Source organism: Silene latifolia, chromosome Y (assembly GCF_048544455.1).
Source record: "Silene latifolia isolate original U9 population chromosome Y, ASM4854445v1, whole genome shotgun sequence".
Classification (NCBI taxonomy): Eukaryota; Viridiplantae; Streptophyta; class Magnoliopsida; order Caryophyllales; family Caryophyllaceae; genus Silene; species Silene latifolia.
The window spans coordinates 1,874,080-1,887,643 of NC_133538.1; the positions used below are offsets into that span (position 1 = coordinate 1,874,080).

At 39.1% G+C, this 13,564-nt stretch overlaps 1 protein-coding gene across 1 annotated transcript; it reads left to right on the forward strand.

Moving 5' to 3' along the window:
* The first annotated feature begins 3,625 nt into the window (after positions 1–3,625).
* LOC141626235 (uncharacterized) lies at positions 3,626–4,390 on the forward strand. Its single transcript, XM_074440161.1, has one exon. It carries the CDS (start codon positions 3,626–3,628, stop codon positions 4,388–4,390), a length of 765 nt encoding a protein of 254 aa, XP_074296262.1.
* The last annotated feature ends 9,174 nt before the right edge of the window (positions 4,391–13,564 follow it).

Here is a 13,564-nt window from a genome sequence, read left to right on the forward strand (position 1 = left end):
TCTACTCCATTTTACTTTCCGTCAAATTATTTATTTCTTCTATTTTCACAATTGTGCACAATTTTACCGCTTCAAAAATTGTCTTCTCGATTTTATGCGTGAGTTTTATTTGTCTTTCAGGTACTTTTTAGTAGCACTGCTGGCTACTGAAACCTCCAAGCTCACGCTGGTTTGGGGAGGTTTCCTTTACTGCGTTTAAAGTCTTGTAAGTTCCCGATTTCCACTTCATGTCATTTTATTTATTTTCCCGCGAATTCCCATTTCTCTTTTCTTCATTACATGATTTTGCACAATGGGGACATTGTGCGATTTGGTTTGGGGAAGGGTTTTGCGTCGCATATCATTTGCTTGCATTCACGTTAACATTCTGTTTTGCATTGTTCATTTCATTTTATACGAAATTCAAAAAAATTGAAAAATTTCAAAAATTTCCATAAAATGCACGTTTATTTTAGCATATAGGTCGAGTCGGAACGGTAGTATTTCAAGGATGATATTGCATTTTGCACCTGTTTTGCCTGAGCCTTGCTTGATTAACATGTTATTAGTAGAATCGTATAAATGCATACCTACGAGTTTTCGTTATTTATTTGCTGGACTTGAGACTTGACTTTGAAAATTGGCAAGCTACATCATATTTCTGAGATTTATAGCCTATAACTGGTGACATCTATGACCAGTTTATTTAGAAATGTGAGTAGTACTCCTTATGAGGCATGTCACATAAATGTGCATAAATATGAACTTAATCTGCTTAATACCTGTACGCATTCGGTATGTGGTTAGTTGACACATGTGGTAGAGGTTTCCCCTTATTAGTTTTGCCCATGAACCCCACACTGCCAAAAACAGCCTTTTTGTCCCATTACTACATCCTACATCTAGACTGCCCTTGTCAAGCTAGTAGTCTGTGTTCTTGGGATTGTTACTTAGTTTTTGGTAGCATATGCTCATGTTTGAGATATTGTTGGAAAGATGAAAAGGAGGAAAGAAAAAAATAGAAAAGAAAAAAAAAAGATGAAAAAATGATTCGAAAAGGAAAAAAAAAAGAGTTCTGTACTGTTCATGCGGTCGATCGACTGCCCCTTTTGGTCGATCGACTGAGGTTCGAGAAAAAGAGAAAGAATCAATTCGCATAATTCAAAATCCTTATCTTTTGGCGATTTTTGCTCCCATGTATTATTCATATTTTGTGGGGAGTTAGTTGATTACTTTTATACCCGGAGATTGTGAGATTTGTGCTTGCTATAGCACCGTTCCATTTGTTTTTGAGCAAGAAGTTGGATGTTGCCATATGGTTCCGTTTCGGTACTAGCTTGATCACCCGTACCTCCACTTTTCCATAAATGTTTTGCCTCTTCTTACCCATACCTCACATATCCACATATATACCTCGGCATGTGTCATGGTCTCTTGTTGGTTGGAATGCGTATGTACGGTTGTAGAGATTGCTTTCATATTAGACTGCAGGCATGTTCTTATAGGTCGTAGTTAGGTGAGAGTCTTTACAAAATAAATTCTTTCTATCCTCTTATATATTCACCTGTGCTTATGAGTGATTTGAGCGACCCGTGAGAGTCCAATTTGATAAGTCTCTACACGATTGACGTTCGAGTAGTTTTAACGACTCCATAACTCGTTTGCATGATTCATTTGCTAATTGATTGTTGGTTGTGCATTAAATTGGTTTAGGCTTTACATGTTGCATTTCGCTCTGAGATTGAACTCGTTCCATTAGGTCATTAGATCGAGTCTAGTTCTTGCTTGGGGACAAGCAAGGGTTTGGTTTGGGGAAGTTTGATGCGTGTCTTTTATATGATGTTTTACATCCCATTTTACACGCATTTCAGAGCTCATTCATGTAGTTTATGCTACATTTCTCACTATTTCTGTCTACTTCCGTATTTTTGTACATTATTGCAGAAATGTGAAGAATCGACCGGAAATCGAGCTAAATCCATCCCCGAGTATCTTGCATTGCATTTGACGTGAAGTATTCGCTTAAGGAACGAGCTTGGTGCGCAATTCAAGGCCCAAAAGACAAATCCACGAGATTATAGAAGTCAAGTAGCAGCTCAAGCACTCGATCGACCACTATCATCAGTCGATCGACCAACCATCGGGTTCCAGAAGCTACTGTTCATTGCTATTCAGTCGATCGACCAGTCCTAGCAGTCGATCGACCAAACTGCTATTCCAGACGAGAATTAAAAGACCATGAATCTTGAAGCCCAAAGTTATGTTAGGTTTAGGAAATAATATTATGTTAGTTGCTATATAACGTAACCTAGAAACATCAGTTTTAAAAATCAAGTTTTTACATTAAGTTTTACATACGGTTCTTAGAAATAATTAGGGTTTGGGAAACTATTTCGCATTGGATTTTCGTTATGATTTCATTCATTCCGTTACGATCCTTCTGCAATTTCGGTATTCACTTGCTCTATTTTCAGTTCATCTTTATTGCATTGATAGTATAGGAATTGTTAGTTAGTCTCCCGAAACCGATTTATCTTTATTGTTAATTGTTTGTTCATTCGTTTTAAGCATGAAACCTTCTGTCTATTTCGTTAATTTCATTGTTGTTATTATCATTAGTATGAGTAGCTAAATCAATTATGCTAGGATGTAGGGGAGTTGTAGTGTAGGCGGCAATATAAAGAACACGGCCTGATTCGTGTGTTGGTCGATCGACCGCCATACCTGGTCGATCGACTGACCACGCGAGGTTTTTATTTTCGTTTTATTTGTTTAAATTCTTAATTCGACGAATCGAGTGCACACGACTAGTTTAATGCTTAGGATAACACTGACCCATTAGATCGAGAGATAGGGACAGTTGTTAGATCACCAATTAAAATGACTAAACTATGCTAAGATCGAAAGATAGGTAAATTTTAGATTATTAGTTAGTTTTCAGGACGAGAGTCAGTATTAGTGATATTAGGGACTTATAGCGAGATCGAAAGGTGCTATCTGTTAAGAGTGGACCGAGAGGATCTCTTTATTTCCCGCCTCATGTGTTTGAATTAGACTTGTTTAATATGCTGCCGCCGAAACTATAATCAACCGACCATGCTAGTACCTCTTTTATATTTGATTTTATATATTTCATTAGTCTACTTTTCTTTTATTTAGCTATAGACCAAACCCAATCAAACCCCCACCTTTTGTTACTTTAGACCGAATTTAAACAACTAGAAATTACGTCTGCCTCTCTGTGGTTCGACCCGGCTGCCGCTAGCTATAGTTGTAGTTGGAGATTATAAATATTATTCGGGCTCTTACTCTCAGTGTTACTCAAGTTAGAGCAGACAACAAGCTGAATTTTAAGAATCTTGAAAATCAGGTGAGTCAACTAGCTACTGCTGTCAATCGGTTGGAAGCTAAACATTCGGGTGCTCTACCATCTCAAACGGTAGAGAATCCGAGGTAGAATATAAGTGCGGCGTCCTTGAGAAATGGAAGGTAATTGGTAGAAGTAGAGAAGCCTAAAGCTAAATCTAAAGAAGCTACAATCCAAGAGGAAGAGGAGATTGTGATAGAAGAGGGAAGTTCACAAGTGGTTAAGGAAGATATTGTGGTGCCTAGTTCTATTGCTAAGGACCCACCGGTCCAGATTTATATGCCCACACCACCTTTTCCTGAAGCATTAAAGGATACTCGCAAGAAGGAGCATGACAACGATGTTTACGAAACCTTTCGTAAATGTGAGGTAAATATTCCCCTTCTAGAGTTGCTAAAAAGTGTCCCTAAATATGCAAAGTTTTTAAAAGAACTTTGTGCTATTAAGAGGAATAATAGGCTTAAGGGAGTAAAAAAGGTAAAGGTAAGTGAACATGTCTCGGCAATGTTTCAACAAAAATCGCCCACTAAATGTGGAGACCCGGGAATGTTCACAATACCTTGCACTATTGGAGACACCAAAATTCATAACGCTTTTTTAGATTTGGGTGCCTCTATTAATGTAATTCCCCATTCCATCTATCAATTATTAAAACTTGGACCTATGAGTAAAACAAATATTGTCATTCAATTAGCGGATCGGTCCATTGTTTATCGAAAGGGAATAGTTGAGGATGTGTTAGTTATGGTAGATAAGTTGATTTTTCCTACTAACTTTTATGTGCTAGATATGGAGCATGATAGACAAGTTGCCTCTATACTGTTAGGGAGACCATTTATGAAAACTGCAAAAACTAAGATTGATGTTTTTAGCGGTTCTCTTACGATGGAGTTTGATGGTCAAGTGGTGGAGTATAATATTTTTGATGCTATGAAATTCCCCACTGATGACCATTCTTTATGTCTTTATGATGTGTTTGAGCCATTAGTGCAGGATACCTTTGATTTTGACAATCCAGATGAGTACCAAAAGCTACTAAGTTGACAGGAGTATCATTCATGCACACGGAACCACCCCCTTTACAACTAACCGTGACTAGTGAAACATTGTTACCGTCTATTTTGAAGGCACTTATTGTAGAATTAAAACCACTCCCAGATCATTTGAAGTATGTGTTTCTTGGTGAAGGAGATACATTGCCTGCAATTATCTCTAGTAAGCTCACCAAGGAACAAGAAGTAAGCTATAGGTTGGACTATTGCCAATATCAAAGGCATAAGTCTATAAACTTATATGCATCGGATTCTTGTGGAGTATAAGGCAAAACCGGTAAGGCAGCCGCAACGGCGGTTGAATCCTCCTATGATGGAGGTTGTGAAAAAGGAGGTATTAAAGCTGCTAAAAGTAGGTATGATCTATCCTATTTCTGATAGCAAGTGGGTTAGTCCGACTCCGGTTGTCCCTAAGAAAAGTGGAGTCACTGTTGTAGAGAACAAAGATGGGGATTTAGTACCTACTAGAGTCCAGAATAGGTGGAGAGTGTGTATAGATTACTGTCGACTGAACACGATATCTAGGAAAGACCATTTTCCCCTCCCTTTCTTTGATTAGATGTTAGAGAGACTCGCTGGAAAGGTATACTACTACTTTTTGGATGGATATTCAGGTTATTTTTAGATAGCCATTGCTCTTGAGGATCGGGAGAAGACTACTTTTACATGCCCTTTTGGCACATTCGCGTATCGGCGCATGCCATTTGGGTTGTGTAACGCACCCACAACATTTTAACGCTGCATGATTAGTATTTTCTCCGAGTATGTGGAGATATTAATTGAGGTATTTATGGATGATTTTATTGTGCATGGTGACTCTTTTGATGCATGTTTAAATGATTTATCACTTGTTTTGAAGTGTTGTATTGAAACTAACCTTGTACTTAATTCTAAGAAGTGCCATTTTATGGTTGAGTAGAGTATAGTTTTGGGACATGTTGTGTCAGGTAAGAGGATAGAGGTAGATAAAGCTAAAATTGATACAATTAAGAGTTTGCCTTATCCTACTAATGTGCGAGAAGTTCGCTCCTTTCTTGGACATGCAGGTTTTTACAAAAGTTTCATTAAGGATTTTTCCAAGATTGCACACCCATTGTGCAAATTGCTGCAAAAGGAGGTTGACTTTGTTTTTGATGAGGCTTGTAAGACGGCATTTGCTCGGTTGAAAACCCGTCTTACAACTGCTCCAATTATTCAAGCCCTTAATTGGTCTCTTCCTTTTGAGATCATGTGTGATGCGAGCGATTATGCTCTTAGGGCGGTCTTGGGTCAAAAGAATCGGAGAGCTTCTCAGGTTATTCATTATACATGTATGACCCTTAATGATGCTGTACTTATTCAAGCCCCTAATTCGTTCTTATTTTCTTGGTACAAAAATTGTTATTTATACAGATCATGCTGCACTTTGCCACTTTATGACGAAAAAGGAAGTAAAGCCAAGGTTAATCCGCTGGATTCTTCTCCTTGGTGAGTTCGACATTGAGCTGAAAGATAAAAAAAGGTGTAGAGAACGTGGTTGCAGACCACTTGAGTTTGTTGGTAAGGACTGATGACCATGACCAAGGATTAGAGGTGGTAAAGGAAGTTTTTCCTGATGAAACTTTATTTGCTTTACGTACTATAGAACCATGGTATGCTAATATTGTTAACTATTTGGTCTCTAACAAGTTTCTTACTTGGTTTTCAAAAGCTCAGAAAGATAAGATTCGTAGTGACGCGAAATATTATGTGTGGGATAATGACCCATATTTATGGAAACATTGCTCTGATCAGATCATTAGACAATGTGTTTCTGAGAATGAGATGACTTCTATTCCCACTTTTTGTCATTCTCATGCATGTGGTGGCCACTTTGGGTCCAAGAGAACAGCAAAGAAGGTGCTCGATTGTGGTTTCTATTGGCCACCTGTTTTTCGAGATGCTCATGGGTTTTGTAAGTCTTGTGACAACTGTCAAAGAGTGGAGAATATATCCGAATGCAATGAAATGCCTCAAACCCCATTATTTATTGTGAAATTTTCGATGTATGGGGGATTGATTTAATGGGACCGTTCCCTAACTCTTCCGGATTTATTTACATGTTGCTTGATGTTGATTATGTATTGAAGTGGGTAGAAGAAATACCCACTAAGACTGATGATTCTAAAGTGGTTGCAGATTTTATCAAATCTTTCATATTCGTTAGGTTTGGATTTCTGAGAGCTATAATCAGTGATCATGGTACGCATTTTTGCAATGGAACAATTGGTGATTTACTGAAGAAGTATCATGTTACCCACAAGGTTTCGACTGCATATCACCCACAGACTAATGGCCAACAGAGGTGTCTAATAGAGAGGTGAAGTCTATTTTATAGAAGACGGTTAACCCCAACCGTAAAGATTGGAGTCAACGCTTGGAAGATGCGTTGTGGGAATACCGGACCGCTTATAAGATACCCATTGGTATGTCTCCATACCGGTTAGTGTTTGGAAAGCCGTGTCATTTGCCAGTGGAGTTGGAGCATCGAGCTTATTGGGTATGGAAGGGTTTCAATACAAGCTTGGTAGGAGTAGGCGAGAGTAGAAAATTGGAGTTGCAAGAACTTGAGGAAATTTGAAATGATTCATATGAGAATTCGGCTATTTACAAGGAAAAGACGAGATTATTACATGACAAGCTGATATCTAGAAAGGAGTTCACCATTGGTAAAAAAGTAGTCCTTTTTCAATTTTGTTTTAAGCTATTTCCGGGTAAATTAATGTAGCGTTGGGTTAGACCGTATGTAGTTACGGATGTGGCATTTCATAGAGCTATTGATATACATAGTTTGGCTACTAACAAGGTTTTGAAAGTGAATGGTCATAGATTAAAGCGTACCTACGAGGGGTTTCAAGTTGAGACGGTGGAGAGTTTGACTCTCTACGAGCTTATTTATGAAGATTAACCCTCGCCCCTAAGTTAAGCAAATGACTATAACCAAAAGCGCTTACGAGAGGCAACCCGTTTTTTTTTTTGGTTATTTATTTCAAGTTATCTTATTTTCAGTTAATTTATTTCGTTAATTTTAATTGCATTATTTCAATACTAATGGTGTTCTTTTGTCAGGTCGGAAAATGCTATGCCATTTGTGGAGTGTTGAGAGTTCAGAGATACAATCCCAAGTCGGGGATTTGAGTGACATTAGCGAGGTTAAGACGGAAAAAAAAACCGAAGAAAATGCTGCACAGTACACCGCACACCTAGCTCATAGGCGAGCCTCCTCACGAATTTTTAGGCGACTCTCCCACCACACGCTCACCACCTGGGCTACTATCCCACCACCCGCCTATCACCTCCTGTTTCTTTTTAATCCCTTCCCTATTTCACAACATACACACATACACACATCCATATTCAAAAAAAAAGAGAGAAAAAGAAAGAACAAACGATAGAACAAGAGCAGCAGCGACGACACCACACCCACACTCTGTAGCCACCACCACCTCCGGCCAAAACCACCTCGGTCGGCCACCACCTACTCGTTGGCAGCATACGCAGTACACCCGCTACTGTTTCTTCTTCTCTTGGGTTCGAAATTTGCCCTAATTCACTCGGAATTGACGAAAAATAATCATACTTATATAATAACAATTTGATAGTTGGTGAGTTTCTCTCTTAAATTCAACTTCAATTTTGGTTTTCTTTGAATTAGATTCATTGCTGAACCTAACTTTAGTCTACTAAGGTTGTTATTATTAGTATTGAATTTGTGTGGAATTGAAATTAGGTTAATTTGTTGAAGTAGGTGAATTATTGGATGTTTTTCTGTTAATTTGTGTGCCATTGTTCATTCCTTGTGCTTTCTGGAGAATGGGAGATTAGATTTTTGAAATTGGAGGAGGTATTAGTAGAACCTAGAAGGTATTTATGGAATTATGGACAAACTCATGACCAAGGGTGGGCTTAGACCTTTATTAAGGAAATGTTGTCCTACTTACAAAGTTTACACTTATGAATTCTCGGCAACTTTGGAGAAACAGATGGATGAGAATGGGAGATGACTGGGATTACATTCAAATTTGGTGGGAAGGAACGAGAGCTTGATTAAGATGACTTGCGTTCAACCCTTCACATCGAACTACCTCATGATGGGGAATTCTCTTTGCTCACTGAGTCACAATGGAAGAACTTTTGGGAAGCCATTACAGGTAAAGAAAACAAAGAAGGCCACTTGAGCAATTTGATTTTCCATCCATTTCTTCAATTGTTACACTGTTTTATATCTATGACATTTTTGGGCCATAGTGAACCCACTAAGATTAACATGTCCGAGTTGAGCTACTTATGGGCAATGATTCCTGAGGCCAAGGGTATTCCGGATTGGGCTACTTTGTTTGTTGGTACGTGCCTTCCTATTAGAAAGGCTGCTGCAAGGAAGATTTATCAAGGGGGTATGATAACTCTGTTGTGAAACTATTTCAATATCAAAATATCTGCTTCTTGCTTGGAGGTAGTAGGTGACTGTGGTTTTACTTTGGATGGCCTCCGTGGTGCTTACATGTTTCGTATCAAAAGTAGAAGGCAGTCGTGAGGCCTTTGGCATTATAGTTTGGACCGCATATCTTACGTAAAACTCCCTAGCCCTGTGGGGGATCCTCTTCCATTTGGTCCAAGAGCGAGCGATTTCTACATTACTCGGGATGGTTCTATTCCAGACACTGTGTTTGGGTCAGAGGATGAAGGATATGTGGATGTAGCTATGCTGGAGAGGGATGAGAGACTTGCTAGTGAGGACAAAGAGGTTGGGGACTAGTGGACCGAGTCGGTACAAGAATCGACTCTTTCTGAGGGAGGTGGATGGGGCGATTTCTCTAGTTGGTGTACTATGGTGGATCGATGGGGAGACACTGTTGATGCTAGTTTGGTTCAGTTGGGTACTCAGTTATGAAGGCTAGAGGATCGATTGGAGAGCCACGATGATAATATGGAGGAGATTGACGACCATCTTTTGGAGTCCTTGGCTTATCAGCGATCTTTGCATCAGTTCTACTTGAAACGTTATCCTGGTGAGATTTCTCCTTTATCAAAAGAGATGTTGGCTGGCATACAAGAGCGAGAGGCAGCAAGGGTAGCTAGGAGAGCGGCACGTGCAGTGCGGCCCACGACCGTGCGAGTCCTTCCAGTTCTCATTGACTCATTATGGTATGATCTTCTTTCTTACTTATTTAAGTGTCCTTTGAAACATTGGGGACAATGCCATTCATGTGTGGGGAAGTAGATATATTATACCATTTGTATTATATGTATCATTTTATTTCATGTTTCGTACTTTAATTATTCATTAAAAAAAGAAAAAAAAAAAAGAAAAAAATAGAATAGGAAAAAAATGAAAAAATGGAAAAAGAAAAAAAAAAAGAGAAAGAAATGTATCCCGACTAGGTGAAATGTAACACCCCCTTCTTACCCGACCAAGGTAATGGGGAGATGTTACCTTCTCTGTTTCCTGAGGCGACAAATCGGAGATACGATAAAGAAATATTTATTATAAATGACAAGTTTAGTGATTACAAACCATAAACTAATGAATAAATTAAAACTCATGGCTACTATACTCATCTAACTAGTGATACTCATCTCGTGACTCATCAAGCTCGTCCCATCTCTTGCGTACTATTCAACAATCTGTATCTAACCTGCTCCCCATATGGCTAAAGGACATCATATTGATCAACACATGCCACCCCAAAAGAGACAGGTGATAAAACACAGACACACAAACGTCAGTTTCAATGAACAAATAAAAGACGACACAACTAAAGTGTGAACATGCAACATGACTACCAATGTGAATGATATAATACTAAAAGACCACCACCAGAGTACCGGGACACGCCCAGGTATACCGACAACCACACTAGTACCGGCACATGCCCAGACATACTGATAACCATAGACAGGTACCGGGACACGCCCAGACGTACCGGGTCCGGAAGCCAACCGGATCCCCTACCAGACGCCGTGTCTCAACCACACGCGTCTCTCCAAACTAAAGCCATTAATGTGCACATCCCTCTTGGAGTGGAAAGCTCCAAGAGGTGACTCAAGCGTAAGACGGTATCCCAACCGTCTTACGCCTCCAAAATAATCAACAACAACAACTACAACCACAACAACAACAACCACAACAATAATTCCTGAAACATATGTAATGACGACCAATGCATGAATCACAACCAACATATCATAATTGATGCGTGCTTTTTATATAAGGTTTTTACCCTATATTTACACGCATTTTTGTGTTATTTATGTGGCATCTAGCTACGAATGCCCCCAAATAGTCTACTTTGGTTTGTCTTGTAATATTTGTAGGTATGAGCCGGAGAGGAGCATAATCGAGCCTGAACCTGTCCCGTTTGCATACATTAAGAAGATAGAAGAATCGGATCCCGGAAATTGTCACCTAAGGATGCATGAAGTTGTTTCAAAAGATGTTTTGAGTTCATCCACATTGATACAGTGCTACTATGCTCGATCGATTAAGTTGACTGTTAAATCTGGTCGATCGAGTAACCTTTGATGCTGAAAACTCTCGATCGAGTACTTGCTTTACTCGATCGAGATGGGTGTTTACTGAGTTCCTCGGTCGAGTGCTTGCTTTGCTCGATCGAGATGTTTGACTTATATTTGGCTCGATTAAGTGGTATGTTTCTACTCGATCGAGAGTCTTTCATGATTATGCAATCTTTAAGATTTATCTTTCGGATATTTTATTTGTATCTTAGAATAAATAAGGGAGGAGAGAAAGACGGAAAAACTCATCTCTTCTCTTGGCACTTTACTCCTTAGACCTAAAAACTCTATTGCTAGGAATTACATTGTTCGGTTTTTTCGATCTTGAATTTGTTTATTAATTATTGCAATTATCGTTCTTGTCTTCATCTATTTTATTTATTGCTCTTTCTTTTGTTTCTTTAGTAATTAATTATCATGTTCAATATATTAATCTCGTTTGTCTTTATTGATTTCTCAATTTACGTTATGTATAGCTAATTTCCTATGCTAGGACATAAGGGGAGCCATGGTAATTAGGGAAGATATGATTAGGTGATTAGGCTTGGCTAGAATTAGGTTTGTGTTGTTAATCATTGCATTTAATAGCAAATAGCAGCTTGAGTCGACGGATTTAGCTAGTTGATTTGATACGCCTTGACCTAGATCGGAAGATTGGAAGGGGTAAGACCTGCAGTGAACATTAGGAAATTCTAATGAGGGTGAAAGCCAAGTTAGTAATGTTTTAAGGCGAATAGCGGACCGGAAGGACCTTTTCATTACCTGCAGACCGAGCTCAAGCTAACCTTTCACCTTAGATTTGATCTCTAGAAAACCATGGTGAACCGACTGTCCTAGCTGTTTTCTCTCTTTGGTAATTTCTTCGTTTATTGTTTGTTTCTTTATTGTTCTCTTCCCCTTTATCTCCATAGTTTAGAATCAAACAATTAACCGCCAAAGAAACGGTTACTTAGGTAGACTTAATTTAGCATACATTGTTCCCATCTCCCTGTGGATTTGATACCCGACCGCCTCTACTACATTTTATAGAGACCGATTGGTTTTATTTTTGATAGGGTTGCGACAGCCGTGTCAATTTTTGGTGTCGTTGCCGGGGAGACGGTGTTATTTTGTTTGCTTTATATTAATTTTGTCTCTAGCCTCAAGGAATTTATTCCTTGAGACTATTCTCATATTTTCCTCTAGTGCTATAGTTGTTTTACAGGTGATCCGTCCTAGAAGAGGGCACTGTAATATCTGATGTTTCACAACTTCGTTTGCTAAAATGCCTAACATCGCTAGTCACTCGGAGCCTACAGTAGATTCCTTACCCAAAGGTTTCCTACTTCCTACTACATATGCTGGTACCTTTGGAATTCATCCATCCTACATTCAGTTGGTTGAGAAGAATCTTTTCAAGGGAGTAGCTGGTGATGATCCGTGTAAGCATATGGAGTTGTTCACTGATTACTGCTCCACCATTCCTTTAGTTTCTTGGGTGACACAAGATAGGGTCAATGAAATTCTTTTTCCTTTTTCTTTGACTGATGACACCCGGGATTGGTTGAGAGATTTGGATAGGGAAGCTGCTGGTATTACTGACTGGAATTCCCTAGCTTTCACCTTTTACAGAAGGTACTTGCCACTACAGCACACCAACACATTAAGAGGCCAAATCACTAATTTTATACAATTGGCCACTGAAGATTTGAATGAAGCTTAGACTAGGTTCAAGAAGCTAGTTCGCTCTGTACCTCATCTTGGCTTCCAACAATGGTTCTTGTGCAACCAATTTTACAATGGGTTGTATGCCGATCAAAGAGCCATATTGGATGTTGCATCTAAAAGGAGATTTCAGAAGAATATTGAAGACAATATGGGATGACATCTTATTGAAGACATGGCCATTCGTGTAGCTGAGTATGGAAATCCCAGAGGAGGCAGGCGAATGAGTGAAAGAGATGGTGAATCTCTTGTAGCTGAGGTAGAGATTCATAACGCTAGGTGTGACGAGTCTGAGGGTCCGCCAATTTCGGGTGATCATGAGCAGGTCCATGCTATGATTGAGCAAGAGGTATTTTGTGGTAGATGTGGTGCGGAAGGACATGATCCTATTACTTGTATAGCAGAAGTAGAACGAGTCCATGCTTACCAACAATATAAGCAAGGGATTTCGTTCTCTAAACTTTATGAAGATTTAGCCATATCAAGTATCTCAAGTCCCACTAATTTGATGCCACAACAAGATAATTCTTCTTCTACAAATACAGAGATTACGGAGTTGAAATCCTTGGTGCTATCTTTGCCACTTCAACTCCATAAAAATGCGGAAGACAATGAGAACTCCATAGAGAAGTTGAAATATCAATTCACACAATTTGCATTCGAGCAAATGAATCATGCGAATCGATCACCTCCTTGCGACTGGATTAATGCAATTAATCTCCAAAGTGGTCTTACCTATGATGGACCAATAATGCCGGAAAATGCTGATTTATCTGTTGACGGAAATCCGGAAACTGTTTTGGAAGATCAATTTGATGAAGACGCTGCTGAACCTCGTCAAAGTTCTCGATCGAGTGATTTGGGCACTCGATCGAGCAATTCCTCCTTTGAAAGTTCTCGATCGAGTGATAAAAGTGCTTGATCAAGT

Excerpts from the sequence above, each read along its gene's own strand:
- LOC141626235 (XM_074440161.1), top strand. The coding sequence starts at position 3,626 with ATGCCCACACCACCTTTTCCTGAAGCATTAAAGGATACTCGCAAGAAG.